Below are 15,952 nucleotides of genomic sequence, written 5' to 3' on the forward strand. Positions count from 1 at the left end.
AGTTCTTTAGGCAGAAGGGAAAACATACAGGTCAAAACCTTGGACCTACATTAAGAAAGGAAGAAAAAAAAATGAAGGAAAAAAATAAAATGATTTTTCTTATTTTTAGCTGATCTAACTGATAACAGCCTAGTAACAATGTATTGGGGGGGATCATGGCATATGCATTATAAAATGAATAATGTCAAAAGGGATGGGTAGAAGGAACTGTGAGTGCTCTTTATTAAAATGTTATTAAAATACATACATTAGGAAAAAAAGAAATGACAAAATCCAACTGGTGGTCTCTCTGAAGAGCAGAACGGAAAGCCTAAAATGATAAATTATGAACCTGGGAAACAGAACTGAAGAACTACCTAAGTGTAGTATAGAGAGATCAAGGAAGGAAAAACGTGGAAGAAAAATGGACATGGAGGACAGCTCCAAGTGTCTAACAGGAGTTACAGAAGCAAGGATAAGAAAGGCAATTTTTGAAAGAACAATGTCTGAGAATTTCCTTGAACTGAAGTAAGACATGAATTCTGAGACTGAGCCAACAAAGATAATAAAAACAAAAACCAGATCTAAATATAGCACAGTGAAATTACAGATCATTAAAGATAAAGAGAAAACTCAGAGGTAGATTAACTACACAGAACAGATTGACATTGATCTTTGCATCGCTCACGCAGATACTAGAAGACAACGAAGCCATCATCTCCGAGGCTGAAGCACTGTGGCAATGCCACGAACTAGAAGAGGTAGATCTGATATCAGAAGAACATTAAAACAAAAACACTTCACTGTATCTCATTCCTGATGATTCTGGCTAGGGCCCTGTTCTGTGATTTAGAGGGAAAAACAAAAAAACCTCCCATGGTGGTTCTTATGTGACCTCCAGTTAAGAACTTCTGTGCAACGGGATCAAATGAGAGAATAACTAACTTTGGAGGTGCAGAGTATTGGGAAAGCTATAGACAGGAGGAGGCATTGGAAGGATCACTGGGAGTTTACTAGGCAGACAAGGTGGGGGAGGACAAGGTAACCAGAAGGAAGGAAGAGAATGAATCGGTGGCAAAGAGGAATGAAGGTGAGCAAAAGTACTCTGCTTGGAAAAAGTAGCCTGGTGTGGCTTAAGAAGGGATGATCAGGCTGGACAGGATGGGACCTATACCACCAGCAGAAAATTATTAAAAAGATACCTTCATACTACTTTTACCATCAAAAAATAAAAACCAAAAAGTTACCTGCGCATTTCCATACTGCACAGTGGAACAGTGGTTCTTGATGTCACCTTTGCAGGCTTCATACAGATCTGGTTCCAGGCGGATGTCCTCTGTCTGTATGAGAGAGCCAGCATGGGAAAGTGAGCTTACTCTACGCTGGTGAGATAAATGTTCTACACATTTGTTGACTGGACCTTGTCTGGTGGCCGTAACTGCTATTCAGTTAAGCGGCAGCAGAGGCCACTGCAATAATGGGAGAAGGAAGACTGGATTTCAGTTGGCCACTATCTAGCTTCATGGCCTTGGACTTTCTTTGCAAAATGAAATGCTATCATTCTACTCTGACCCCTTCACAGGACTGCTGTGAGATGAAATAAGGTAGTATGATGTGGAAACCACTCTGAAAGCTAAAATCATTATATGGAAGTAGGATTCTACTTTTATTCTTGTCATTTTACTGAAAGAGCCAGGTTGACATCTAGGGACCCAAAGTTTCTATTATAAAAGGATACGCAGGCCAGTTCCACTTAAAACATAATTATCACTGAATCACTACCTCTATATGTGGAAACCTGGTCATGCAACTTTGGGGATACTGGTATTCTCTGGTGTTCATTACTAGTTATTGCTTAGACTGAGTCTTCTCAAGAAGACTCCAGAGTCCCTTGGACTGCAAGGAGATCAAACCAGTCAAGCCTCAAGGAAATCAGTCCTGAAAGATAATCAGTTCTGAATAGTCACTAGAAGGACTGATGCTGAAGCTGAAACTCCAATACTTTTGGCCACCTGATGCAAAGAACTGACTCACTGGAAAAGACCCTGATGCCGGGAAAGATTGAAGGCAGGAGGAGAAGGGGACAACAGAGGATGAGATGGTTGGATGGCATCGCCAACTCAAAGGACATGAGTTTAAACAAGCTCTGGGAGTTGGTGATGGACAGGGAGGCCTGGCGTGTTGCAGTCCATGGGGTCTCAAAGAGTCGTACACAACTGAGCGACTGAACTGAACTGAGGTGAAACAAATACGATTCAAAATACAAAACATAAAATTAATACATATTTTTAGCTCTCTTAACATGGCTTGGGCCTCACCTCAAAAATAAAGTGGAAGGTATCCTCTCACAGTGTACCCTCTGGGCGCCTTCCCAACACCCATGTCACCTTGATCATCAGTAAGCCCATCAGTGAGTGCCTCCCCTGATGGGGGACGGGGCACAGATCTCAAACTACACAATCCAATTGGAGAGGAGGGCCTCTGTTTCACGCAGGGTCAGTTTTCACTTGTTTTGTTTTCCTGCTGGAAATGAATACTGGAGCAGGTGGCCAGGTGTTGTAGGCAGCGGTCGTGAGCCATGAGGGAAGCCAGCTTTAACGGTGAAGCTGGTGCCCAAGGACAGCAGAGTGGAGAGGGAGACCTTAACCCTTGAGGACATTATTGATGCAATGATTGGCATCACATGCTCAAAGCTTGTCTTACAGCTGGGCTTCCAGTTACGTGTGGTAAAAAATACTTAATCATGTTAAAAAAAACAAAAGGGAAATGAGAAGCTGTCCTCTGGTAAAACTTCAGCACGGCGCAGCTTTAAGTCTTAACCATCACGCTTGTGGCTAAAACGTTCCAATTTGCCCTCGCCCTTCACCCAGCTCTCTAAACTCTGCCCTGTGGTTCCTGGGACCAGAGGCTGTGCTCCCAGGCATTACCATCTCCAGCTCCTCCACCCGCAGCTGCTTGCGGCACTTCAGGGACACCCTGTGTTCCTTGACTTCCTGGAGAGTGTCATTGCGCACGGTGGTGCTCAGGCAGATCACCACGTCCACCCTGTGCAGAAAGAAGAGGCCTGAACCAGGCTGGAGTCACACAAAAGAAGGCCGAGAACCGGGCTGGGGCAGGGCCACACCAGCCCTCCAGGGCCCAGGTACCCCTTTACCATGTTCTGAATGCCTTTCCTGTTACGTCTCACTCTGTTTTCAGAGCGCTCAATGCAGCAATTTGACTGTACACGTCACAAACACTGGGCCCCAGCCCAAATGCTGACAACATCCCTGGCTGGCGGGGGGGCCATAGAGGGGATGTGTGTGCAAGGACAGTTTAACGCTTGTTTTGTCAAATACATGTTACTAGAGAGGAATGCCACTCCACTCGCAACTCTGGACAGTGTCTCTGCTACACTGTGAAAACACACTCTGAAAAGGACAGAAACCTCAGCAAAATGGGAACCCGGTTTATCTGAGGGGAAACACGTTCCAGAAATTCACTTCTGCGAAGAGCAGCATGGAAGAATTCGGGAAGCCATGCCATCAAAGCTCATCGTTCTCCTCATTAGCACCTAGTTCTCAGATGAATAAGTGTGTGTTTCTTTACTACTCTCTCACTCAGGGAAGGCCCGTGTGGCTTCCTTGAAGAGATGATGTAATGGGATGATGCCCAAGGACATCAGCTAACCTCCTATTCACACTGCAACATGCTCATCTAAGTACACAAACCTGTATCTGCTTCAGCAGTTAGGTGGTTTGAACATGGAAAAATTAAAAGTCTCTCCATTTCAGAACTACCACCAGGTGTGGCTCTCAGCTGCCATAGAGAGGCTTTGTCTAGGCAACCCCAGGGTTTGGCCGTGATACCAAAGGGGTGTGCAGGAGGTCAATCTCCCAGACAGCAGTCGGCCGCCTGACATCTTAGCTACTCGTCCAGTAGCCAAGAGGGACCGCAGGGAGGCAGAACAGATCAGTTAAAAGCCACATACTTCTTCTTTATGTTGGGGCAAAGTTTCAACACGTCCTCCTTGCAGGCCATTTTAAACTTGTAAGAGAATCGAAAATCCTTCATCTGCACCTGAATAAGAGGATGGAAAAGAAAATCAGAAGCTCTGTGACAAGGCCTCACCCACAGTGCTGCGTGTAACTGTGCTCATATGCTCTCTGCAGCAGCCTGCCTCCCCGCCGGCACTCTGCCTCCCTCAGGCTCCCTGGCTTGCTGCTGAGCGGCATGCCGGGAAGCGTGATCTTCTGTTCCCAGGCATCCCGGCTTCCAGTCACAGACAGGTGGGGCCTCTCCCCCGAGGTCTCCCCACGGCATGATGCCTCACTTCCTTAACATTTCCATTCAAACACCTCCTTCTCAAGTCCCTTTTTCTCCATCACCCTGCAGGCATTATGCTGCTTTATTTTTCTTCACAAACTCAGCTGAAACTATATACTTAGCAGTAAATGTCTTTTTGCATTTCTCTCACCAGAACGTACCCAGGTCACCAAGGGCAGGGTGTGTCTATTCTTCCCCATCTCCCAGTGCCCACAGTCCAGAGACCCTGAGAACCACTCGGGGAAGCAGCCGGGGAGGCAAGTGCCCCAAGAAGAGGTCAGTTTTTCAAAGATGACTAGATCTCATCCTCCTGGGAAGGATGTGCTTGCTTTATTAGAAATATCTCACTTAGGCCTGGGGTAACTACGAAGACTATGGTTTAATCTTCTTATTCAAATGCCAGACCTGGGTAGCATGATTTAAAAGAAAGAAAGGCTTAGATCCTAGGATAATGATACCCATCTGAGCTGCTGCACTAAACGAGTATTTGGAAAAAATGATTTTTCACTGAAGAGGTGCTCTGATGTCCTGAAAGAGGAAATGGGAACAAGTTCAACAGCCTAATTGTTGGAGACAAGAAGGACGTGCCGGGCACTACTGACCAGCTGGAAGTGGGTGACACCGACGGCGCACTTCTCGTTCATATCCTTCTGGTGTTTGTTCTGAATCAGACACTCCATCAGGTCCCCAGAGTCTATCTGGTTATCTGCCACATCCTGGGGAAGGCAATGCATACTTAGCGCTTCATTTGTAACCATTCCTGAACAAATTCTGCATCCCAGCCCATGAAAAAATGCAAACGAGACTGATTCTAGAGCCATTACAAATAAGGCACATCAGAAATTATGTCCAAATAAGCCTGAGAAAGGATGAAGGACCAATGTTCAGTGAAATAAAATTTACACAGCAAGTTGCCCTGCATGAAGCTCTAATAAAAACGTGTACTATGCAGTTCTTCTAACTCCTTTCCTTATATGGAGCTGGCAGTAGGCTTAGGGATAACATCTAACATTGAGTATGTTTTACTCCCACAATTTAGGTAGTTCAATGAGTCATAAAGTAATAGAATTCCCTCAACATCAGGTAGATGGAGATAGCTGAAAGGGGAAAGACACCCTACTGTTAACAAATCTTGGTTGTGTGTATTGAAGGCAACTCAGTCTTGCTAATGAGGTTCCCCTTTCCCCTTTCCTCCAAGGGCATCTTGGCCAAGTGCTGGCAATCACCTATCTGGTCATCCAGGAGGGGTCAGCAGATAGGGCTTCCCTGAATGGTGGACCCCTCCTGACTCCACCTGATGTTGTTTACATTTTCAACTTTAACTTGTTAAAGTTGGTTATCACTCAGAAACAATGTGGGCATTTTGAGTCCAACACATGTGGGGGCCAGAGCCCCAGTGAAATTGGTTCTAACCCATGTTCCTCCAGACATCACTTACGTGGCAAAAGTTCTGAATGATGGGCTCACAGGCTCTCATCAGCAAGGCTTCTATTTGAATATCCTGTAGAAAATTAAAACATTAGTAATTCTGCTTTAGAAAGAGCCAGGGGTGGGGGAAGGAGCCACTTCTTTCTCTGCATCAGTATCATCTGACAGGTAAGTAACCCAGTAAGTATATTTGGAAACTTTTCCAGCATTTCAGTGAGAGAGCCTCAGCGTGAACAGAACAGAGTTCTATGCTCCTCCTCTAATGTTCCTTCATGACACTTTGGAAGGCGAGTTTTCCAGAGGTAGATTCCCCTTGTGCTTCAACAAGAGGGAAGGCAGGATTAAAACAGTGGGGAGAAAAAAAGAATTTACAAATAATGCTAGAGTAGGTAAAGCCTTTGGAGTTTCTCCCCAGAGCCAAGGAGTTCAAAAGGAAAACAGGAGTAACTGGCATCGATCACCCCGTCATCAGCCCAGACGACAAACCGCCACCTCCTGGGAACACGTGCTAACCGCCTTCAAGGGAAGCAACGGCTGCGCAGCGCCAGCTGCTGAAATAACTTGTCCTTTAAAGAGCGGCACGCCCCAGAACGTCCTCATTAGCCCAAAAGGACGGTGAGGATGAGACAGGAGCTGACGGCAGATAAAAGAAGGCACCACGCTTTTGAAAAATAGAAGCGAGAAGAAAAAGACCCTGAGAAATATAATTTTACATATTGCAAATTCTGACAACTTAAATAGTTCTAAAAGGCTAATAAACAAAACAGCAGTTCCCCGTTTCCCTGATGTCAGACCCTACAAAACAACTTAAGCATTTTTAACTGCCTCCCCTTCAATGATAATCTCTGTATTTTGAAATAGTATGCCTATGCTTAGAAGGTTTTTTAAATCTCACTTTTTGTATTTTAGTGGGTTTTAGGATGGAACAAAGAAAAACACATGTAATCAATCTTCCATGTTTAACTGCAAATCCCAGGCTTTTATTTCAGTGAACACACATTACCAAATGATCTAACTGAAACAGCTAAAGGATGACAGAGTAGGAGTGTTTGGGCTAGCCTTGAATGTGACTGATACTGGTCTAGTCACTGTGTTAATTCTGATTTATGAAGCAGATCAACGGGCTAAATGCTGAAGAAATGAGGAAAGGGGTTCAGGAAGCATCACAATACTCTTCTTGATAAAGCAAGCAGACAATCTGACAAAGTTGCTTTTGTTCTACAGAGAAGCTGCTCTCTCAAGAGTCTAGAAACAGCAGAACTAAGAAGGAAACAAAGGCTGCTGACAGGGCACTTTTCCTTCCACAAGTTGCAAACTGCTTACCTCGGATTCTAACTCAGTGAGGTTGCCGACTATATCTCTGCACTCCACAGCTAAGTCATCGAGATGATCCTGGAGGCATTCAAGCTCCTGCAAATAAAAAGGCAATCTCTTAGCATTTGTTAATTATATCAGTGATCAAGGGGAGATGAGATACCAGATGAGATACCTTCCTTTTCAAAGGTCTTTTCTTTTTAAAATGACTTCACTGAACAGAATGCTAAAGCTTTATTTGATTCCCCAAATTGGGATTGTTGAAAAGATAATGAATGATCTGATGTATCAGGGTGATTAAGAGGGTCAAAGGGGTACAGCAACCATGCAAATCACTCAGAAGGTCAAACTGGTAAGTCCACAGAGAGTCAACGTTCAGGTGTTCTCAGAGTCTGAGGATCTTACAGGCCTTCACTCCATTCCGTCAACACCCTGCTAATCGGTATTTTCATGATAATCACTGGACAAAATATTCAGTGAAAGAGATGGCATATTTTAAGACTCTTTATGGGCAAAGCAGGCTGGGGACACAGGGTCTAAAACACAGTAGAGAATGAATAGCTCCTGCAAATCAAATCTGGGATTCTAACCCTTGCCCGAATAAAAGAATCCTCTGAGGGTACCTGCACAACAGGTGAGCACACTAGAGCTTGAGTATCTACAAGCCATCCTACCTGGGCTTTGGAAACTGAGCTGGAGCTACCTTGTAACATCAGTCTATTATTAAACCTAGAGGTTTTAAGTTTTATATTTAGCCTACTTTCCCAAATCACATGAACAGCTATTTCTCAGCAAAGGGCTCTGTTAAAGGATCAAGTTTAACCTCCTGACTATTCTGCAAGAATCTGTTTTGGAATCAGAATGGAAAGGGAGGAGAAGGACTGCAGGAATTATACAAGAGTCAGAAAGGGAGTGGAGAGGTGGGGGACCCTAAAGGAAAATGCATAAAACTTCTGGGAGTAGATAAGTGGCTAAGGGGAAAATCCCATTTGTGAACTCACTTCCTAAGTTTAGCTCCACAGTCACGGGCTGTAATGTGGTACAGCTTTCTCACCGTTCCTTTACAGAGGGTAAGAAAGGAGACTGTTTTGTGGGAATCCATATGACCATATCCCTGCTTCAGTAGACGGAGGCAGCAAAAAGCTAAATTATATGGCATTTTCTAACAATAAACTCAACAGAACTACAGTAGGCCCAGGAAACAGACGGCCAAAAACGATATTCCCAGGCCAACAGATCTGAGTAAGCATTATGTTGCTTTTAAAAAATGTCCAATTCCTGCACATGTGACTTTTTATTAATTTAATCCCAGAGGGTGTTTTGGAGTGGTACAAATGGAACTGTTCATGCCTCGTTCTAGTATTAATGGGGCTTTAAACCAGCAGCTGCTCCTCATTGGTTCCTTCACCTTGAGATAAAAGATAAGCAACCTTCCCACTTAATTTGCTGGAATGCAGTAACATATCTTACATATCTTCTTTTTTTTTTAACTAGGCACAAAATCCTAACAAGCCACTTATAGCACGCACCTGATTCTTGGGACTAGTCCTTTTCTACACTTTCCTAAAGAGGTTATAATAAAATGCAACAAATGCCTGGCTAGGGTTATGAGCTCTGAACAAGAAAGTCAATACACTTCATTTCTCTGAACATCAACTGTTATCAATTACTAAGTGGGAAATATAATTCCATTCCTACATTTCTTTTAGATCTGCAGTAGGGCAAGCACATACACTATTCATGCATATCAGTATTTACATATCAGTGTACATGTTTATATCTTGCCTTCCCTCAAAAGGACTTAACGTACCTTATAAAAGGGAAAAAAAAGGCAAGATAAAATAAATTAAAAATGAGTTTAAAAAAAAGGAAACTTTAAGGAAAGTGGAATGAAGCCAGTAGCACGTCAGTACACAAAATGCCTACAAACAAAATCTTACACGCTTGCTAAAGGCAGGCTATATCTTTGGCTTAAGGCTTTTTAAGAGGCAACACGAGGAGAGAAAACAATCAGTTATAAAATGTAATAACCATAACATTAAACCAAACTAACTGCTTAGGAGAAGTACAATTACAGAGACCAAAGAGAACCTTTTCCTCAGGACTTCTCATAGACAGAACAATGACTAACATAACGCAGCCTGTCTGTGAAGCTGCTGGAGATGACTCCTATGGTGCTTGCAGCCTCCATACAATGTCACCGTGAACAGCATCACTATTGTCCCCAGTAACGCCGCCGGCAGCTCCGCCACCTACCTGTCCAGCCTCTGTTTTTTCACTGCACCACTTTCCCAGATCAATCAGGCACTTGTCTTGGAGGGCGGGATCCAACTTAACATCCATGGCACGCTGGTGGAGGATCCTCTGGACTTCAGCTCGGCATTCCCGTGAGAGCTGTATGAGAAATAAGAAGCAAAATACTAACCAAATGACACGAGATATAGAAAATCTATCATCAGAAAACTGATGTAACTTTATAGTTATTTGAACCAAACTTTGTATCTCATCTCTTCCAGAAGAGAAAGTAAATGTTCTAGGAGGCTACTAAACACCTTTACCTCTTGGAATGTGATGCTACATTCAGCATTTTCTAAAATACTGTATGAAACACTCTCCTTTTCTCAGAGGATCCTGATAAAAGTGAGCTAGGACCAAATCACTACACTGGACACATGAAACTAATATAATATTGTAAGCCATATGTCAATTAAAATGCGAACTGGATTTGTTTGGATAAGGTAGAGAGTTTTTTGTTCAGCTAAATTAATGTGCCACTACCATATGAACGTAGACTAGAATGCTGGTCCTGATTTAAGAGAGAATAAACAGTATGGGACCAGCAGGCAGCAAATGTTGCCAAGCATACACTGATATCCCAACAAGAGGCAGCACTTGTTGCTGCCTCAAAGGGCAGAGGAATACCAAGAGTGGGGGGAAGAGGCTGCAGCCCCCTAGTGCACTGCTGGAGAGGCCTCATCAATACAGGCATTACGGGTCCTGCCACCAAGAGCAGACGCCTAACAGCCCTTTATGTCTTGGCTAGGAGCTTATAATGGGTCTTTAAAGCTACATAAAGTTAGGGTAGCAGCATCTGTCTACTCGTCTATTTAGATTTTGGTAACATAAAGAAAAATTGGAAATGTCCTCTCACTTTGTTAAAAACATAAAATCAGATGGGAAGAAGCTGGTAGAACAACTCTATGTATACTCACTGCATGAAGAACCTTCAAGTAATAAAGTAACCCTCCTCGCCAGACACACTAACAGTTGTCTTAGGAGGAACAAGAATCACAACAGTTTGTAGCAAACGAACTAAACAAAGGACCAACAGGAAGAAATGAAGTCAGTATCGAGTGCATACCCTCCTGCCCTGCTCCTCAGTGCGGTAGGCGTGGCGGTATAAGCAGGAAAACACAGCTCCGGGAGGCATAAGTTCACTGGTCTCATTCCAACCGTGGGTGTGGCAAAGACGCGATGCGTCTCCCTGGCATTTGCGGTACAAGACAGGGTCCAGCCTGTAAGGTTACGAGTTAAGAGACAATTACTCTTACTGTACCTTTCCTCCCAATGACATGCTAAGGGGTTTTGCAAGGTGCTTGTCTGCATACCAGTCGACAATCACTTCTAGGGTAATGGAGACAGCAGGTAAGCACAAGTATATTTCTGAATTCTGTTCTTCAAGAACACATAGTAGTCAATCTGGAGAAGTTTAATTCGTAAAACAGAAGATTTAAGTTCTACCTCAAAGATGGTATCTTGCAGTGTAAGGCACACAACATTACAATAACAGACTGGCATTAACATGCCCTGGTTGAAAATCGACAACAAGGGTTGTAGCTATCACCAGGCAATTTGCAACTTTTCCTTATCATTTTATTCCAAGTGTGAGTATAATTCAATCCTACTTGCTATACTAGATTCATTAAGATCAGAAAAGGACAAGACAAATAATCTACTCAAATTCCCTTCTAGCAGTTTCCCATGCAAGGTAAGGCAGTTGCATTCTTGGTTTACCTGGACATGCTTATCAATTTAAAAAACTTTTTTGACAGTTAATTTTGATTCTGGAGACAGTGGGTTAGGTGATGAGCCAGGTGCATTTCCAAATCAGACCAGTGGAAATTTCATTCTGTCTACACAATAATGTCAAATTTGAGGGAGGGTTACTTAATGGGAGGAAAAGGGCTAATATTTAATTAGCAGCTTTAAAGATTGTGAAGCATGGGGTGGGAGGTGGGAGGGAGGTTCAAGAGGGAGGGGACATACACACACCTATGGTTGATTCACGTTAATATATGGCAGAAACCAACAAAATATTGTAAAGCAATTATCCTCCAATTAAAAACATAAAGACTGTGAATGTGAAGCATCTTTTGATCATGGATGAAGGAATTACAGAAGAGAAAAAACCAAAAGACATTAGAAACCAAAACCCAAAGACATAATTTTTTATGGTAATAGACTCAGTAAGCTCTTTGCTATTTCAGTTTAGACAGCATGAGTAAGCATGGGGAAATTCCCACCCCACTTTCCGAAGTCCTTTCAGGAAGCTAACTTGAGGAAACAGAAACACATTGAGTCTTCAAATAATCTCTTTTCAGTAAAGTATGCAGGTAAAACATATATTATTCACCAGAAAAAAAATAAAAATGACCAAAGCACAGCAGTTAAAAACAACTGAATTAAGAAGCAGCTCAACTCGGGGGGCAGGAAGAGCAGCCTGGTCCAGAGGCGGGAAGGGAAAATAAGGTGCGGAAAGAGTGAGAGACTGCAGCCAACACAACAGTTATTCTGACCATGACAGGGAGTCTTCTAGTTCATTGACCTCCCTTCCCCCTTTTCTAACAGGATGAGAAGAGAATCAAGTTGTCATTTATTGATAAGAGCTTCTTAAGATAGAATAAATTCAATAACTTTGAATTAGTCACAGGAATAAAGTAAAATCCCATACCCAAGACAAATCAATAAAAATTAAAAATCACTATTCTCTTCTTAGAGACGTATTTGAAGATGCTTCCGCTGCCCCACAGGTGCCCAAGTTCTTTCCAGAAGGAGTCTGTGATATCAGAACACCTGACCCTGACTGCCAATGTAGTAACTGATGGGGACACAGGGACACCTGCAGGGGCTGTCTCTGCCTTTAGAGACTGTTCTAAAAGCAAGAAAGAGGTTTTTCTGGAGATCAGAGTGCCAGCTAGCCCACAACTTAACAAAAACAAATTACTAGTGATTATTTTAAAAAAAAATATGAAGGACAGTGACTATCCAGGAGAACAGGCAGAGGCTTACACTTATTATGGCTTCAGAATACTCACTTCCAGTCTCGGGAGATGAAATACTGCAGCTCTAAGAGACGGTGTTCACAATCTTCCACCATTTTCTCTGTGTATAAATGTTCCATCAGGCACGAGAGGATCCTGGGCAGCAAACAGGGGTGAAATTGGAATGAGGGACAGTCCTGGCTCAGAACTCTCACACTAATACTTCCTTGTCTGCAGAAAAAGCCACTCAGCTATTTTCCTAGGCAATCAGGAACTTACTTTCCCAAGAATCACTCAAATAAACTCAACCTAACCATGACTCTGCCTTCTATCAACTTCAGAGCCACTTAGAACTGAGGACTCAGCTTATACAATATCTGTGTGCAGCTGCTTTATAATTAGCTGTTTATCATGAGAAACTTCCAACCATACAAGAGTAGAGAATCATATTATATCCATCTTCCCCTCCCATAGCTTTATCAATCTATGGCCAAGTTTGTTTTAACCCTATACCCCCTTAGATGATATTTTGAAGTAAATCCCGGATACCCTATCATTTCATTTGTAAATACTTCAGCATGTTTCTCTATAATATGAAAACATAATACCTTTATCCATCAAAGAAATTTCTTTAAAAATCCTTAATATAATGAAATATCCTGTCAGCTTTCAAATTTTCCCAATTGTCTCATGCCTTTTCACAGGTCTGTTCAAATCAGGACCCAGAAAAGCTCTACATCCTGCATTTAATTGATAGTATCTTAAATCTATTTTATCTACAGGTGTTCCCTCCTCCCTCCCTCCCCGCTGCCTCCTTAACAGTTGACGGAGTTATTTTCCTATTGGTAAATAGTCAGTCTTAACAGTGTGTGTCTACTTCCTCCAACCTCCTTCCTTAAGGAGGAAGACCTTTCTCTAACATCTTACTCCAGCATGAACAGCTGGAGGGTATGCATAGCAGAATGATGAGAAACATGGACTGCATTTGTTTCACACAGTTGGGTACTGCCGGTTGTAGGCTATAAAGATTTTTGCAGAATGGGAAACCTGTTCTTTCTTGCAACCTGGTTTTAAGACCTGTTTGCATATCATACTGAATAAAAACAATATGTGAAACAATATGATAACGATTTATTATAGCATTTTACAGCCTTCCTAGATCTTGGATACAACTTCAGAGTGCACTGTGTCCACAGTAAACCGTTCCAACCACCACATTTTGTGTTTTATTTCAAGTAAAATTAATTACTCTTTAATACTTGTCAAGAAGCCAACGTATATGAGTCAATGTACAAATGGAATGAAAAGTACACGGCCAAACAAAGCATGTGTCATTTTATCCTGAGAGTTCCTCTTTTATCTGACCATTAAGCAGAATGATTTGGTGACCTAATGTCTAAGACTGCATGTTCTCAGTCACTGTCAACAGACATCACGACAAAGCTAGGGCGAGGTTCTCCATATCACAGGTGAGGCAGAGCCCAGGTCTCAGCCCCAGTACCAGTCTTAACAAAAGCTGGTATGTGCTCCTGTTTAGTGAGGTTTCAGTTGTTGAACCATCCGAAAGCCATTTGAGGATATGTTCCCCATGTTGTGCTGCCAGATACAATATGTAGATAAATACCACAAATAAAATAACCTACATTGGGTCTCCAGATCTTATGTGTTTGCAGGCTGTCTGTATTACAGATTCACAAGCTTCATTCAAAGCTCTATCAATGCGGTAATCTGCACCAGGGTCAGTCTCCTGAATCAGTGTTTGAAGCTGGATTGAAAAAAAACAACAAGAAGGAAGAAAGAAAGTCACTTATACATCAAGGGTGAGCAGTGTCATATCTTTAATCAGTTCTCAGTATGGTATATCACAATGTACTCTTAACAAAGTACTACGATTGTTACTGACCAAGCTCAACAGCTCTGGTCAAATATGTTGCAACTGGTTCCTCTACTTTGCAGGATTATAACTCATTGTAGGGATAGCTTGCCTACCTGTATGAATGATCCCTGGATATTTGCAAAACAAAAGAACCTTACAATATAAAAGCTGCCCCTTTCCTCACATCTGTTAATCAAATTATCATAAATTTAATATTCAGTGCCAAGCTGAGTGGAGAAGAGTAAACAGAAGATATTTCCAGTTAGAGATCTGATTTGGCCTTAAAAATCTAGAATTTGAATTTTGCTGCAAAGACACTGGTATAAAACAAGTATACTCTGGTTCATTAAAAGGAGATTTCAGTTATAAGAAATATCATTTATAGAAAATAAGAATATAATATTACTTATAATTTCCTATTTTTTCTCAACTTTTTTTTATATACCCAAGAGATAAACCAGATCTTGTCTATCACAAGTATACAGAAAAATACTTGTCATTATGCAGCTGAAAATGAGAATATATTCTTTAACATTTACTTCTGCTTCCAACCTTTGTCATAAAATAAAGTGAAAGCATGAGAAGATGTGCCTCAGATTCTTTTTTTCCCTGTCTTTGAGGAGAAAGCAATTGGGGCACAGAAGAAAAAGCTCTAAATTAGGGATGAGAAAACCTGAGTTCTATTAATAGTCTGGCACTGCCAGATATTAGCTTTGAGAACAAATGCAAGTTGATTAACCTCTAAGTTCCAGTTTTTGTTAACTGTGGAGGATTATAACAAAGAATAATATATAGAAGGTTGTGTAAGCTGCAAAGCTTTTTACAGATTAAAAATAATCATTATTACTACAGATGGGCAGCAGATGGTGTTTTGGGGTGGAAATCTTAAATAACACAAAGCAAATTTGAAAACTATAATCCTTCTGCTTGGGGCTCCCTTTGTTCCAAGTTAAAGAATTGGAGACCTTTTTGTGTCATGGATTTAGCCTCTGTAGGAGCCTTCTCTAATCCTCATACATTTCACCCACAGTCTTACAGAGACTCATACGAAAGCACTGACCCCATCACATATTTGATCAGAGAACAAAGATCAAAAGAAAATGAAAAAAGAAAAATCCCAAATCTGTCTATTCTCAAAGAAGTCAACAAACAAGGTGAGAGAAATAGGAAAAATTTCCAGTTTCCTGGGATGGAAGTTATTTATACCAATTCTTTGTGGCAATTTGAAGAAGCTACAAAATGCAGTGGTTGGTCAGTAGGAAGATTATTACTACTGTCAAATGACTACCAATTTTATTTATGATGTTTGCTGATGAAGACCAAAATATTTACGTCTTTTTTTGACAGACTGTTATTAAGCATCATGCAAGTCTGGAAGTTTCTCTAAGAACTGTATCAATTAAATATCCATGACTGACAGGCCAACTCTGAGCATTCTCAGTGCATGCACCAGACTGCAGGTTCTAAAAGACGACAGTGAATGCCCGACAGAACAGGAGGTTAACAGCTCAAGGGATCACCACCACACTGGAATCAGTGACAGCAGTGGGGGATGTCAACACTAAGAACGTGAATGGTTATGTGATTATATACCTATTCCTTCCCTGACTGGTTAGAAAAACCCGAGAAAATGCTTCCAAAAAATGCTTAGTCTAGAGGACAAACAGCAGTCTCTTTGGTCTAAGAGAGACTGGGCCCAGATTTGTTCAATCGTAGCTGAAAAGAATTTAAGTTCAAGTTCACAGAGTGTTTGGAAGAGTATATACTCATTAACAATTATTCTGAAGCT

The 15,952-nt window shown here is 41.8% G+C and overlaps 1 protein-coding gene across 1 annotated transcript in view; it reads right to left on the reverse strand.

Annotated features, from left to right (window-relative positions):
* The window catches only part of GLG1 (golgi glycoprotein 1), a 122,825-nt gene that overhangs the window by 13,164 nt on the left and 93,709 nt on the right, over positions 1-15,952 (reverse strand). The window contains exons 9-18 of the mRNA XM_065924999.1: positions 13,931-14,052; positions 12,342-12,443; positions 10,388-10,541; positions 9,283-9,420; positions 7,036-7,122; positions 5,723-5,785; positions 4,887-5,000; positions 3,950-4,038; positions 2,907-3,024; positions 1,227-1,319 (exon numbers count right to left, since the gene is read on the reverse strand). Coding sequence (XP_065781071.1) covers positions 1,227-1,319; positions 2,907-3,024; positions 3,950-4,038; positions 4,887-5,000; positions 5,723-5,785; positions 7,036-7,122; positions 9,283-9,420; positions 10,388-10,541; positions 12,342-12,443; positions 13,931-14,052 — 1,080 coding nt within the window. The remainder of the gene's footprint in view (positions 1-1,226; positions 1,320-2,906; positions 3,025-3,949; positions 4,039-4,886; positions 5,001-5,722; positions 5,786-7,035; positions 7,123-9,282; positions 9,421-10,387; positions 10,542-12,341; positions 12,444-13,930; positions 14,053-15,952) is intronic.

The sequence above is a fragment of the Muntiacus reevesi genome, chromosome 2 (genome assembly GCF_963930625.1).
Source record: "Muntiacus reevesi chromosome 2, mMunRee1.1, whole genome shotgun sequence".
Classification (NCBI taxonomy): Eukaryota; Metazoa; Chordata; class Mammalia; order Artiodactyla; family Cervidae; genus Muntiacus; species Muntiacus reevesi.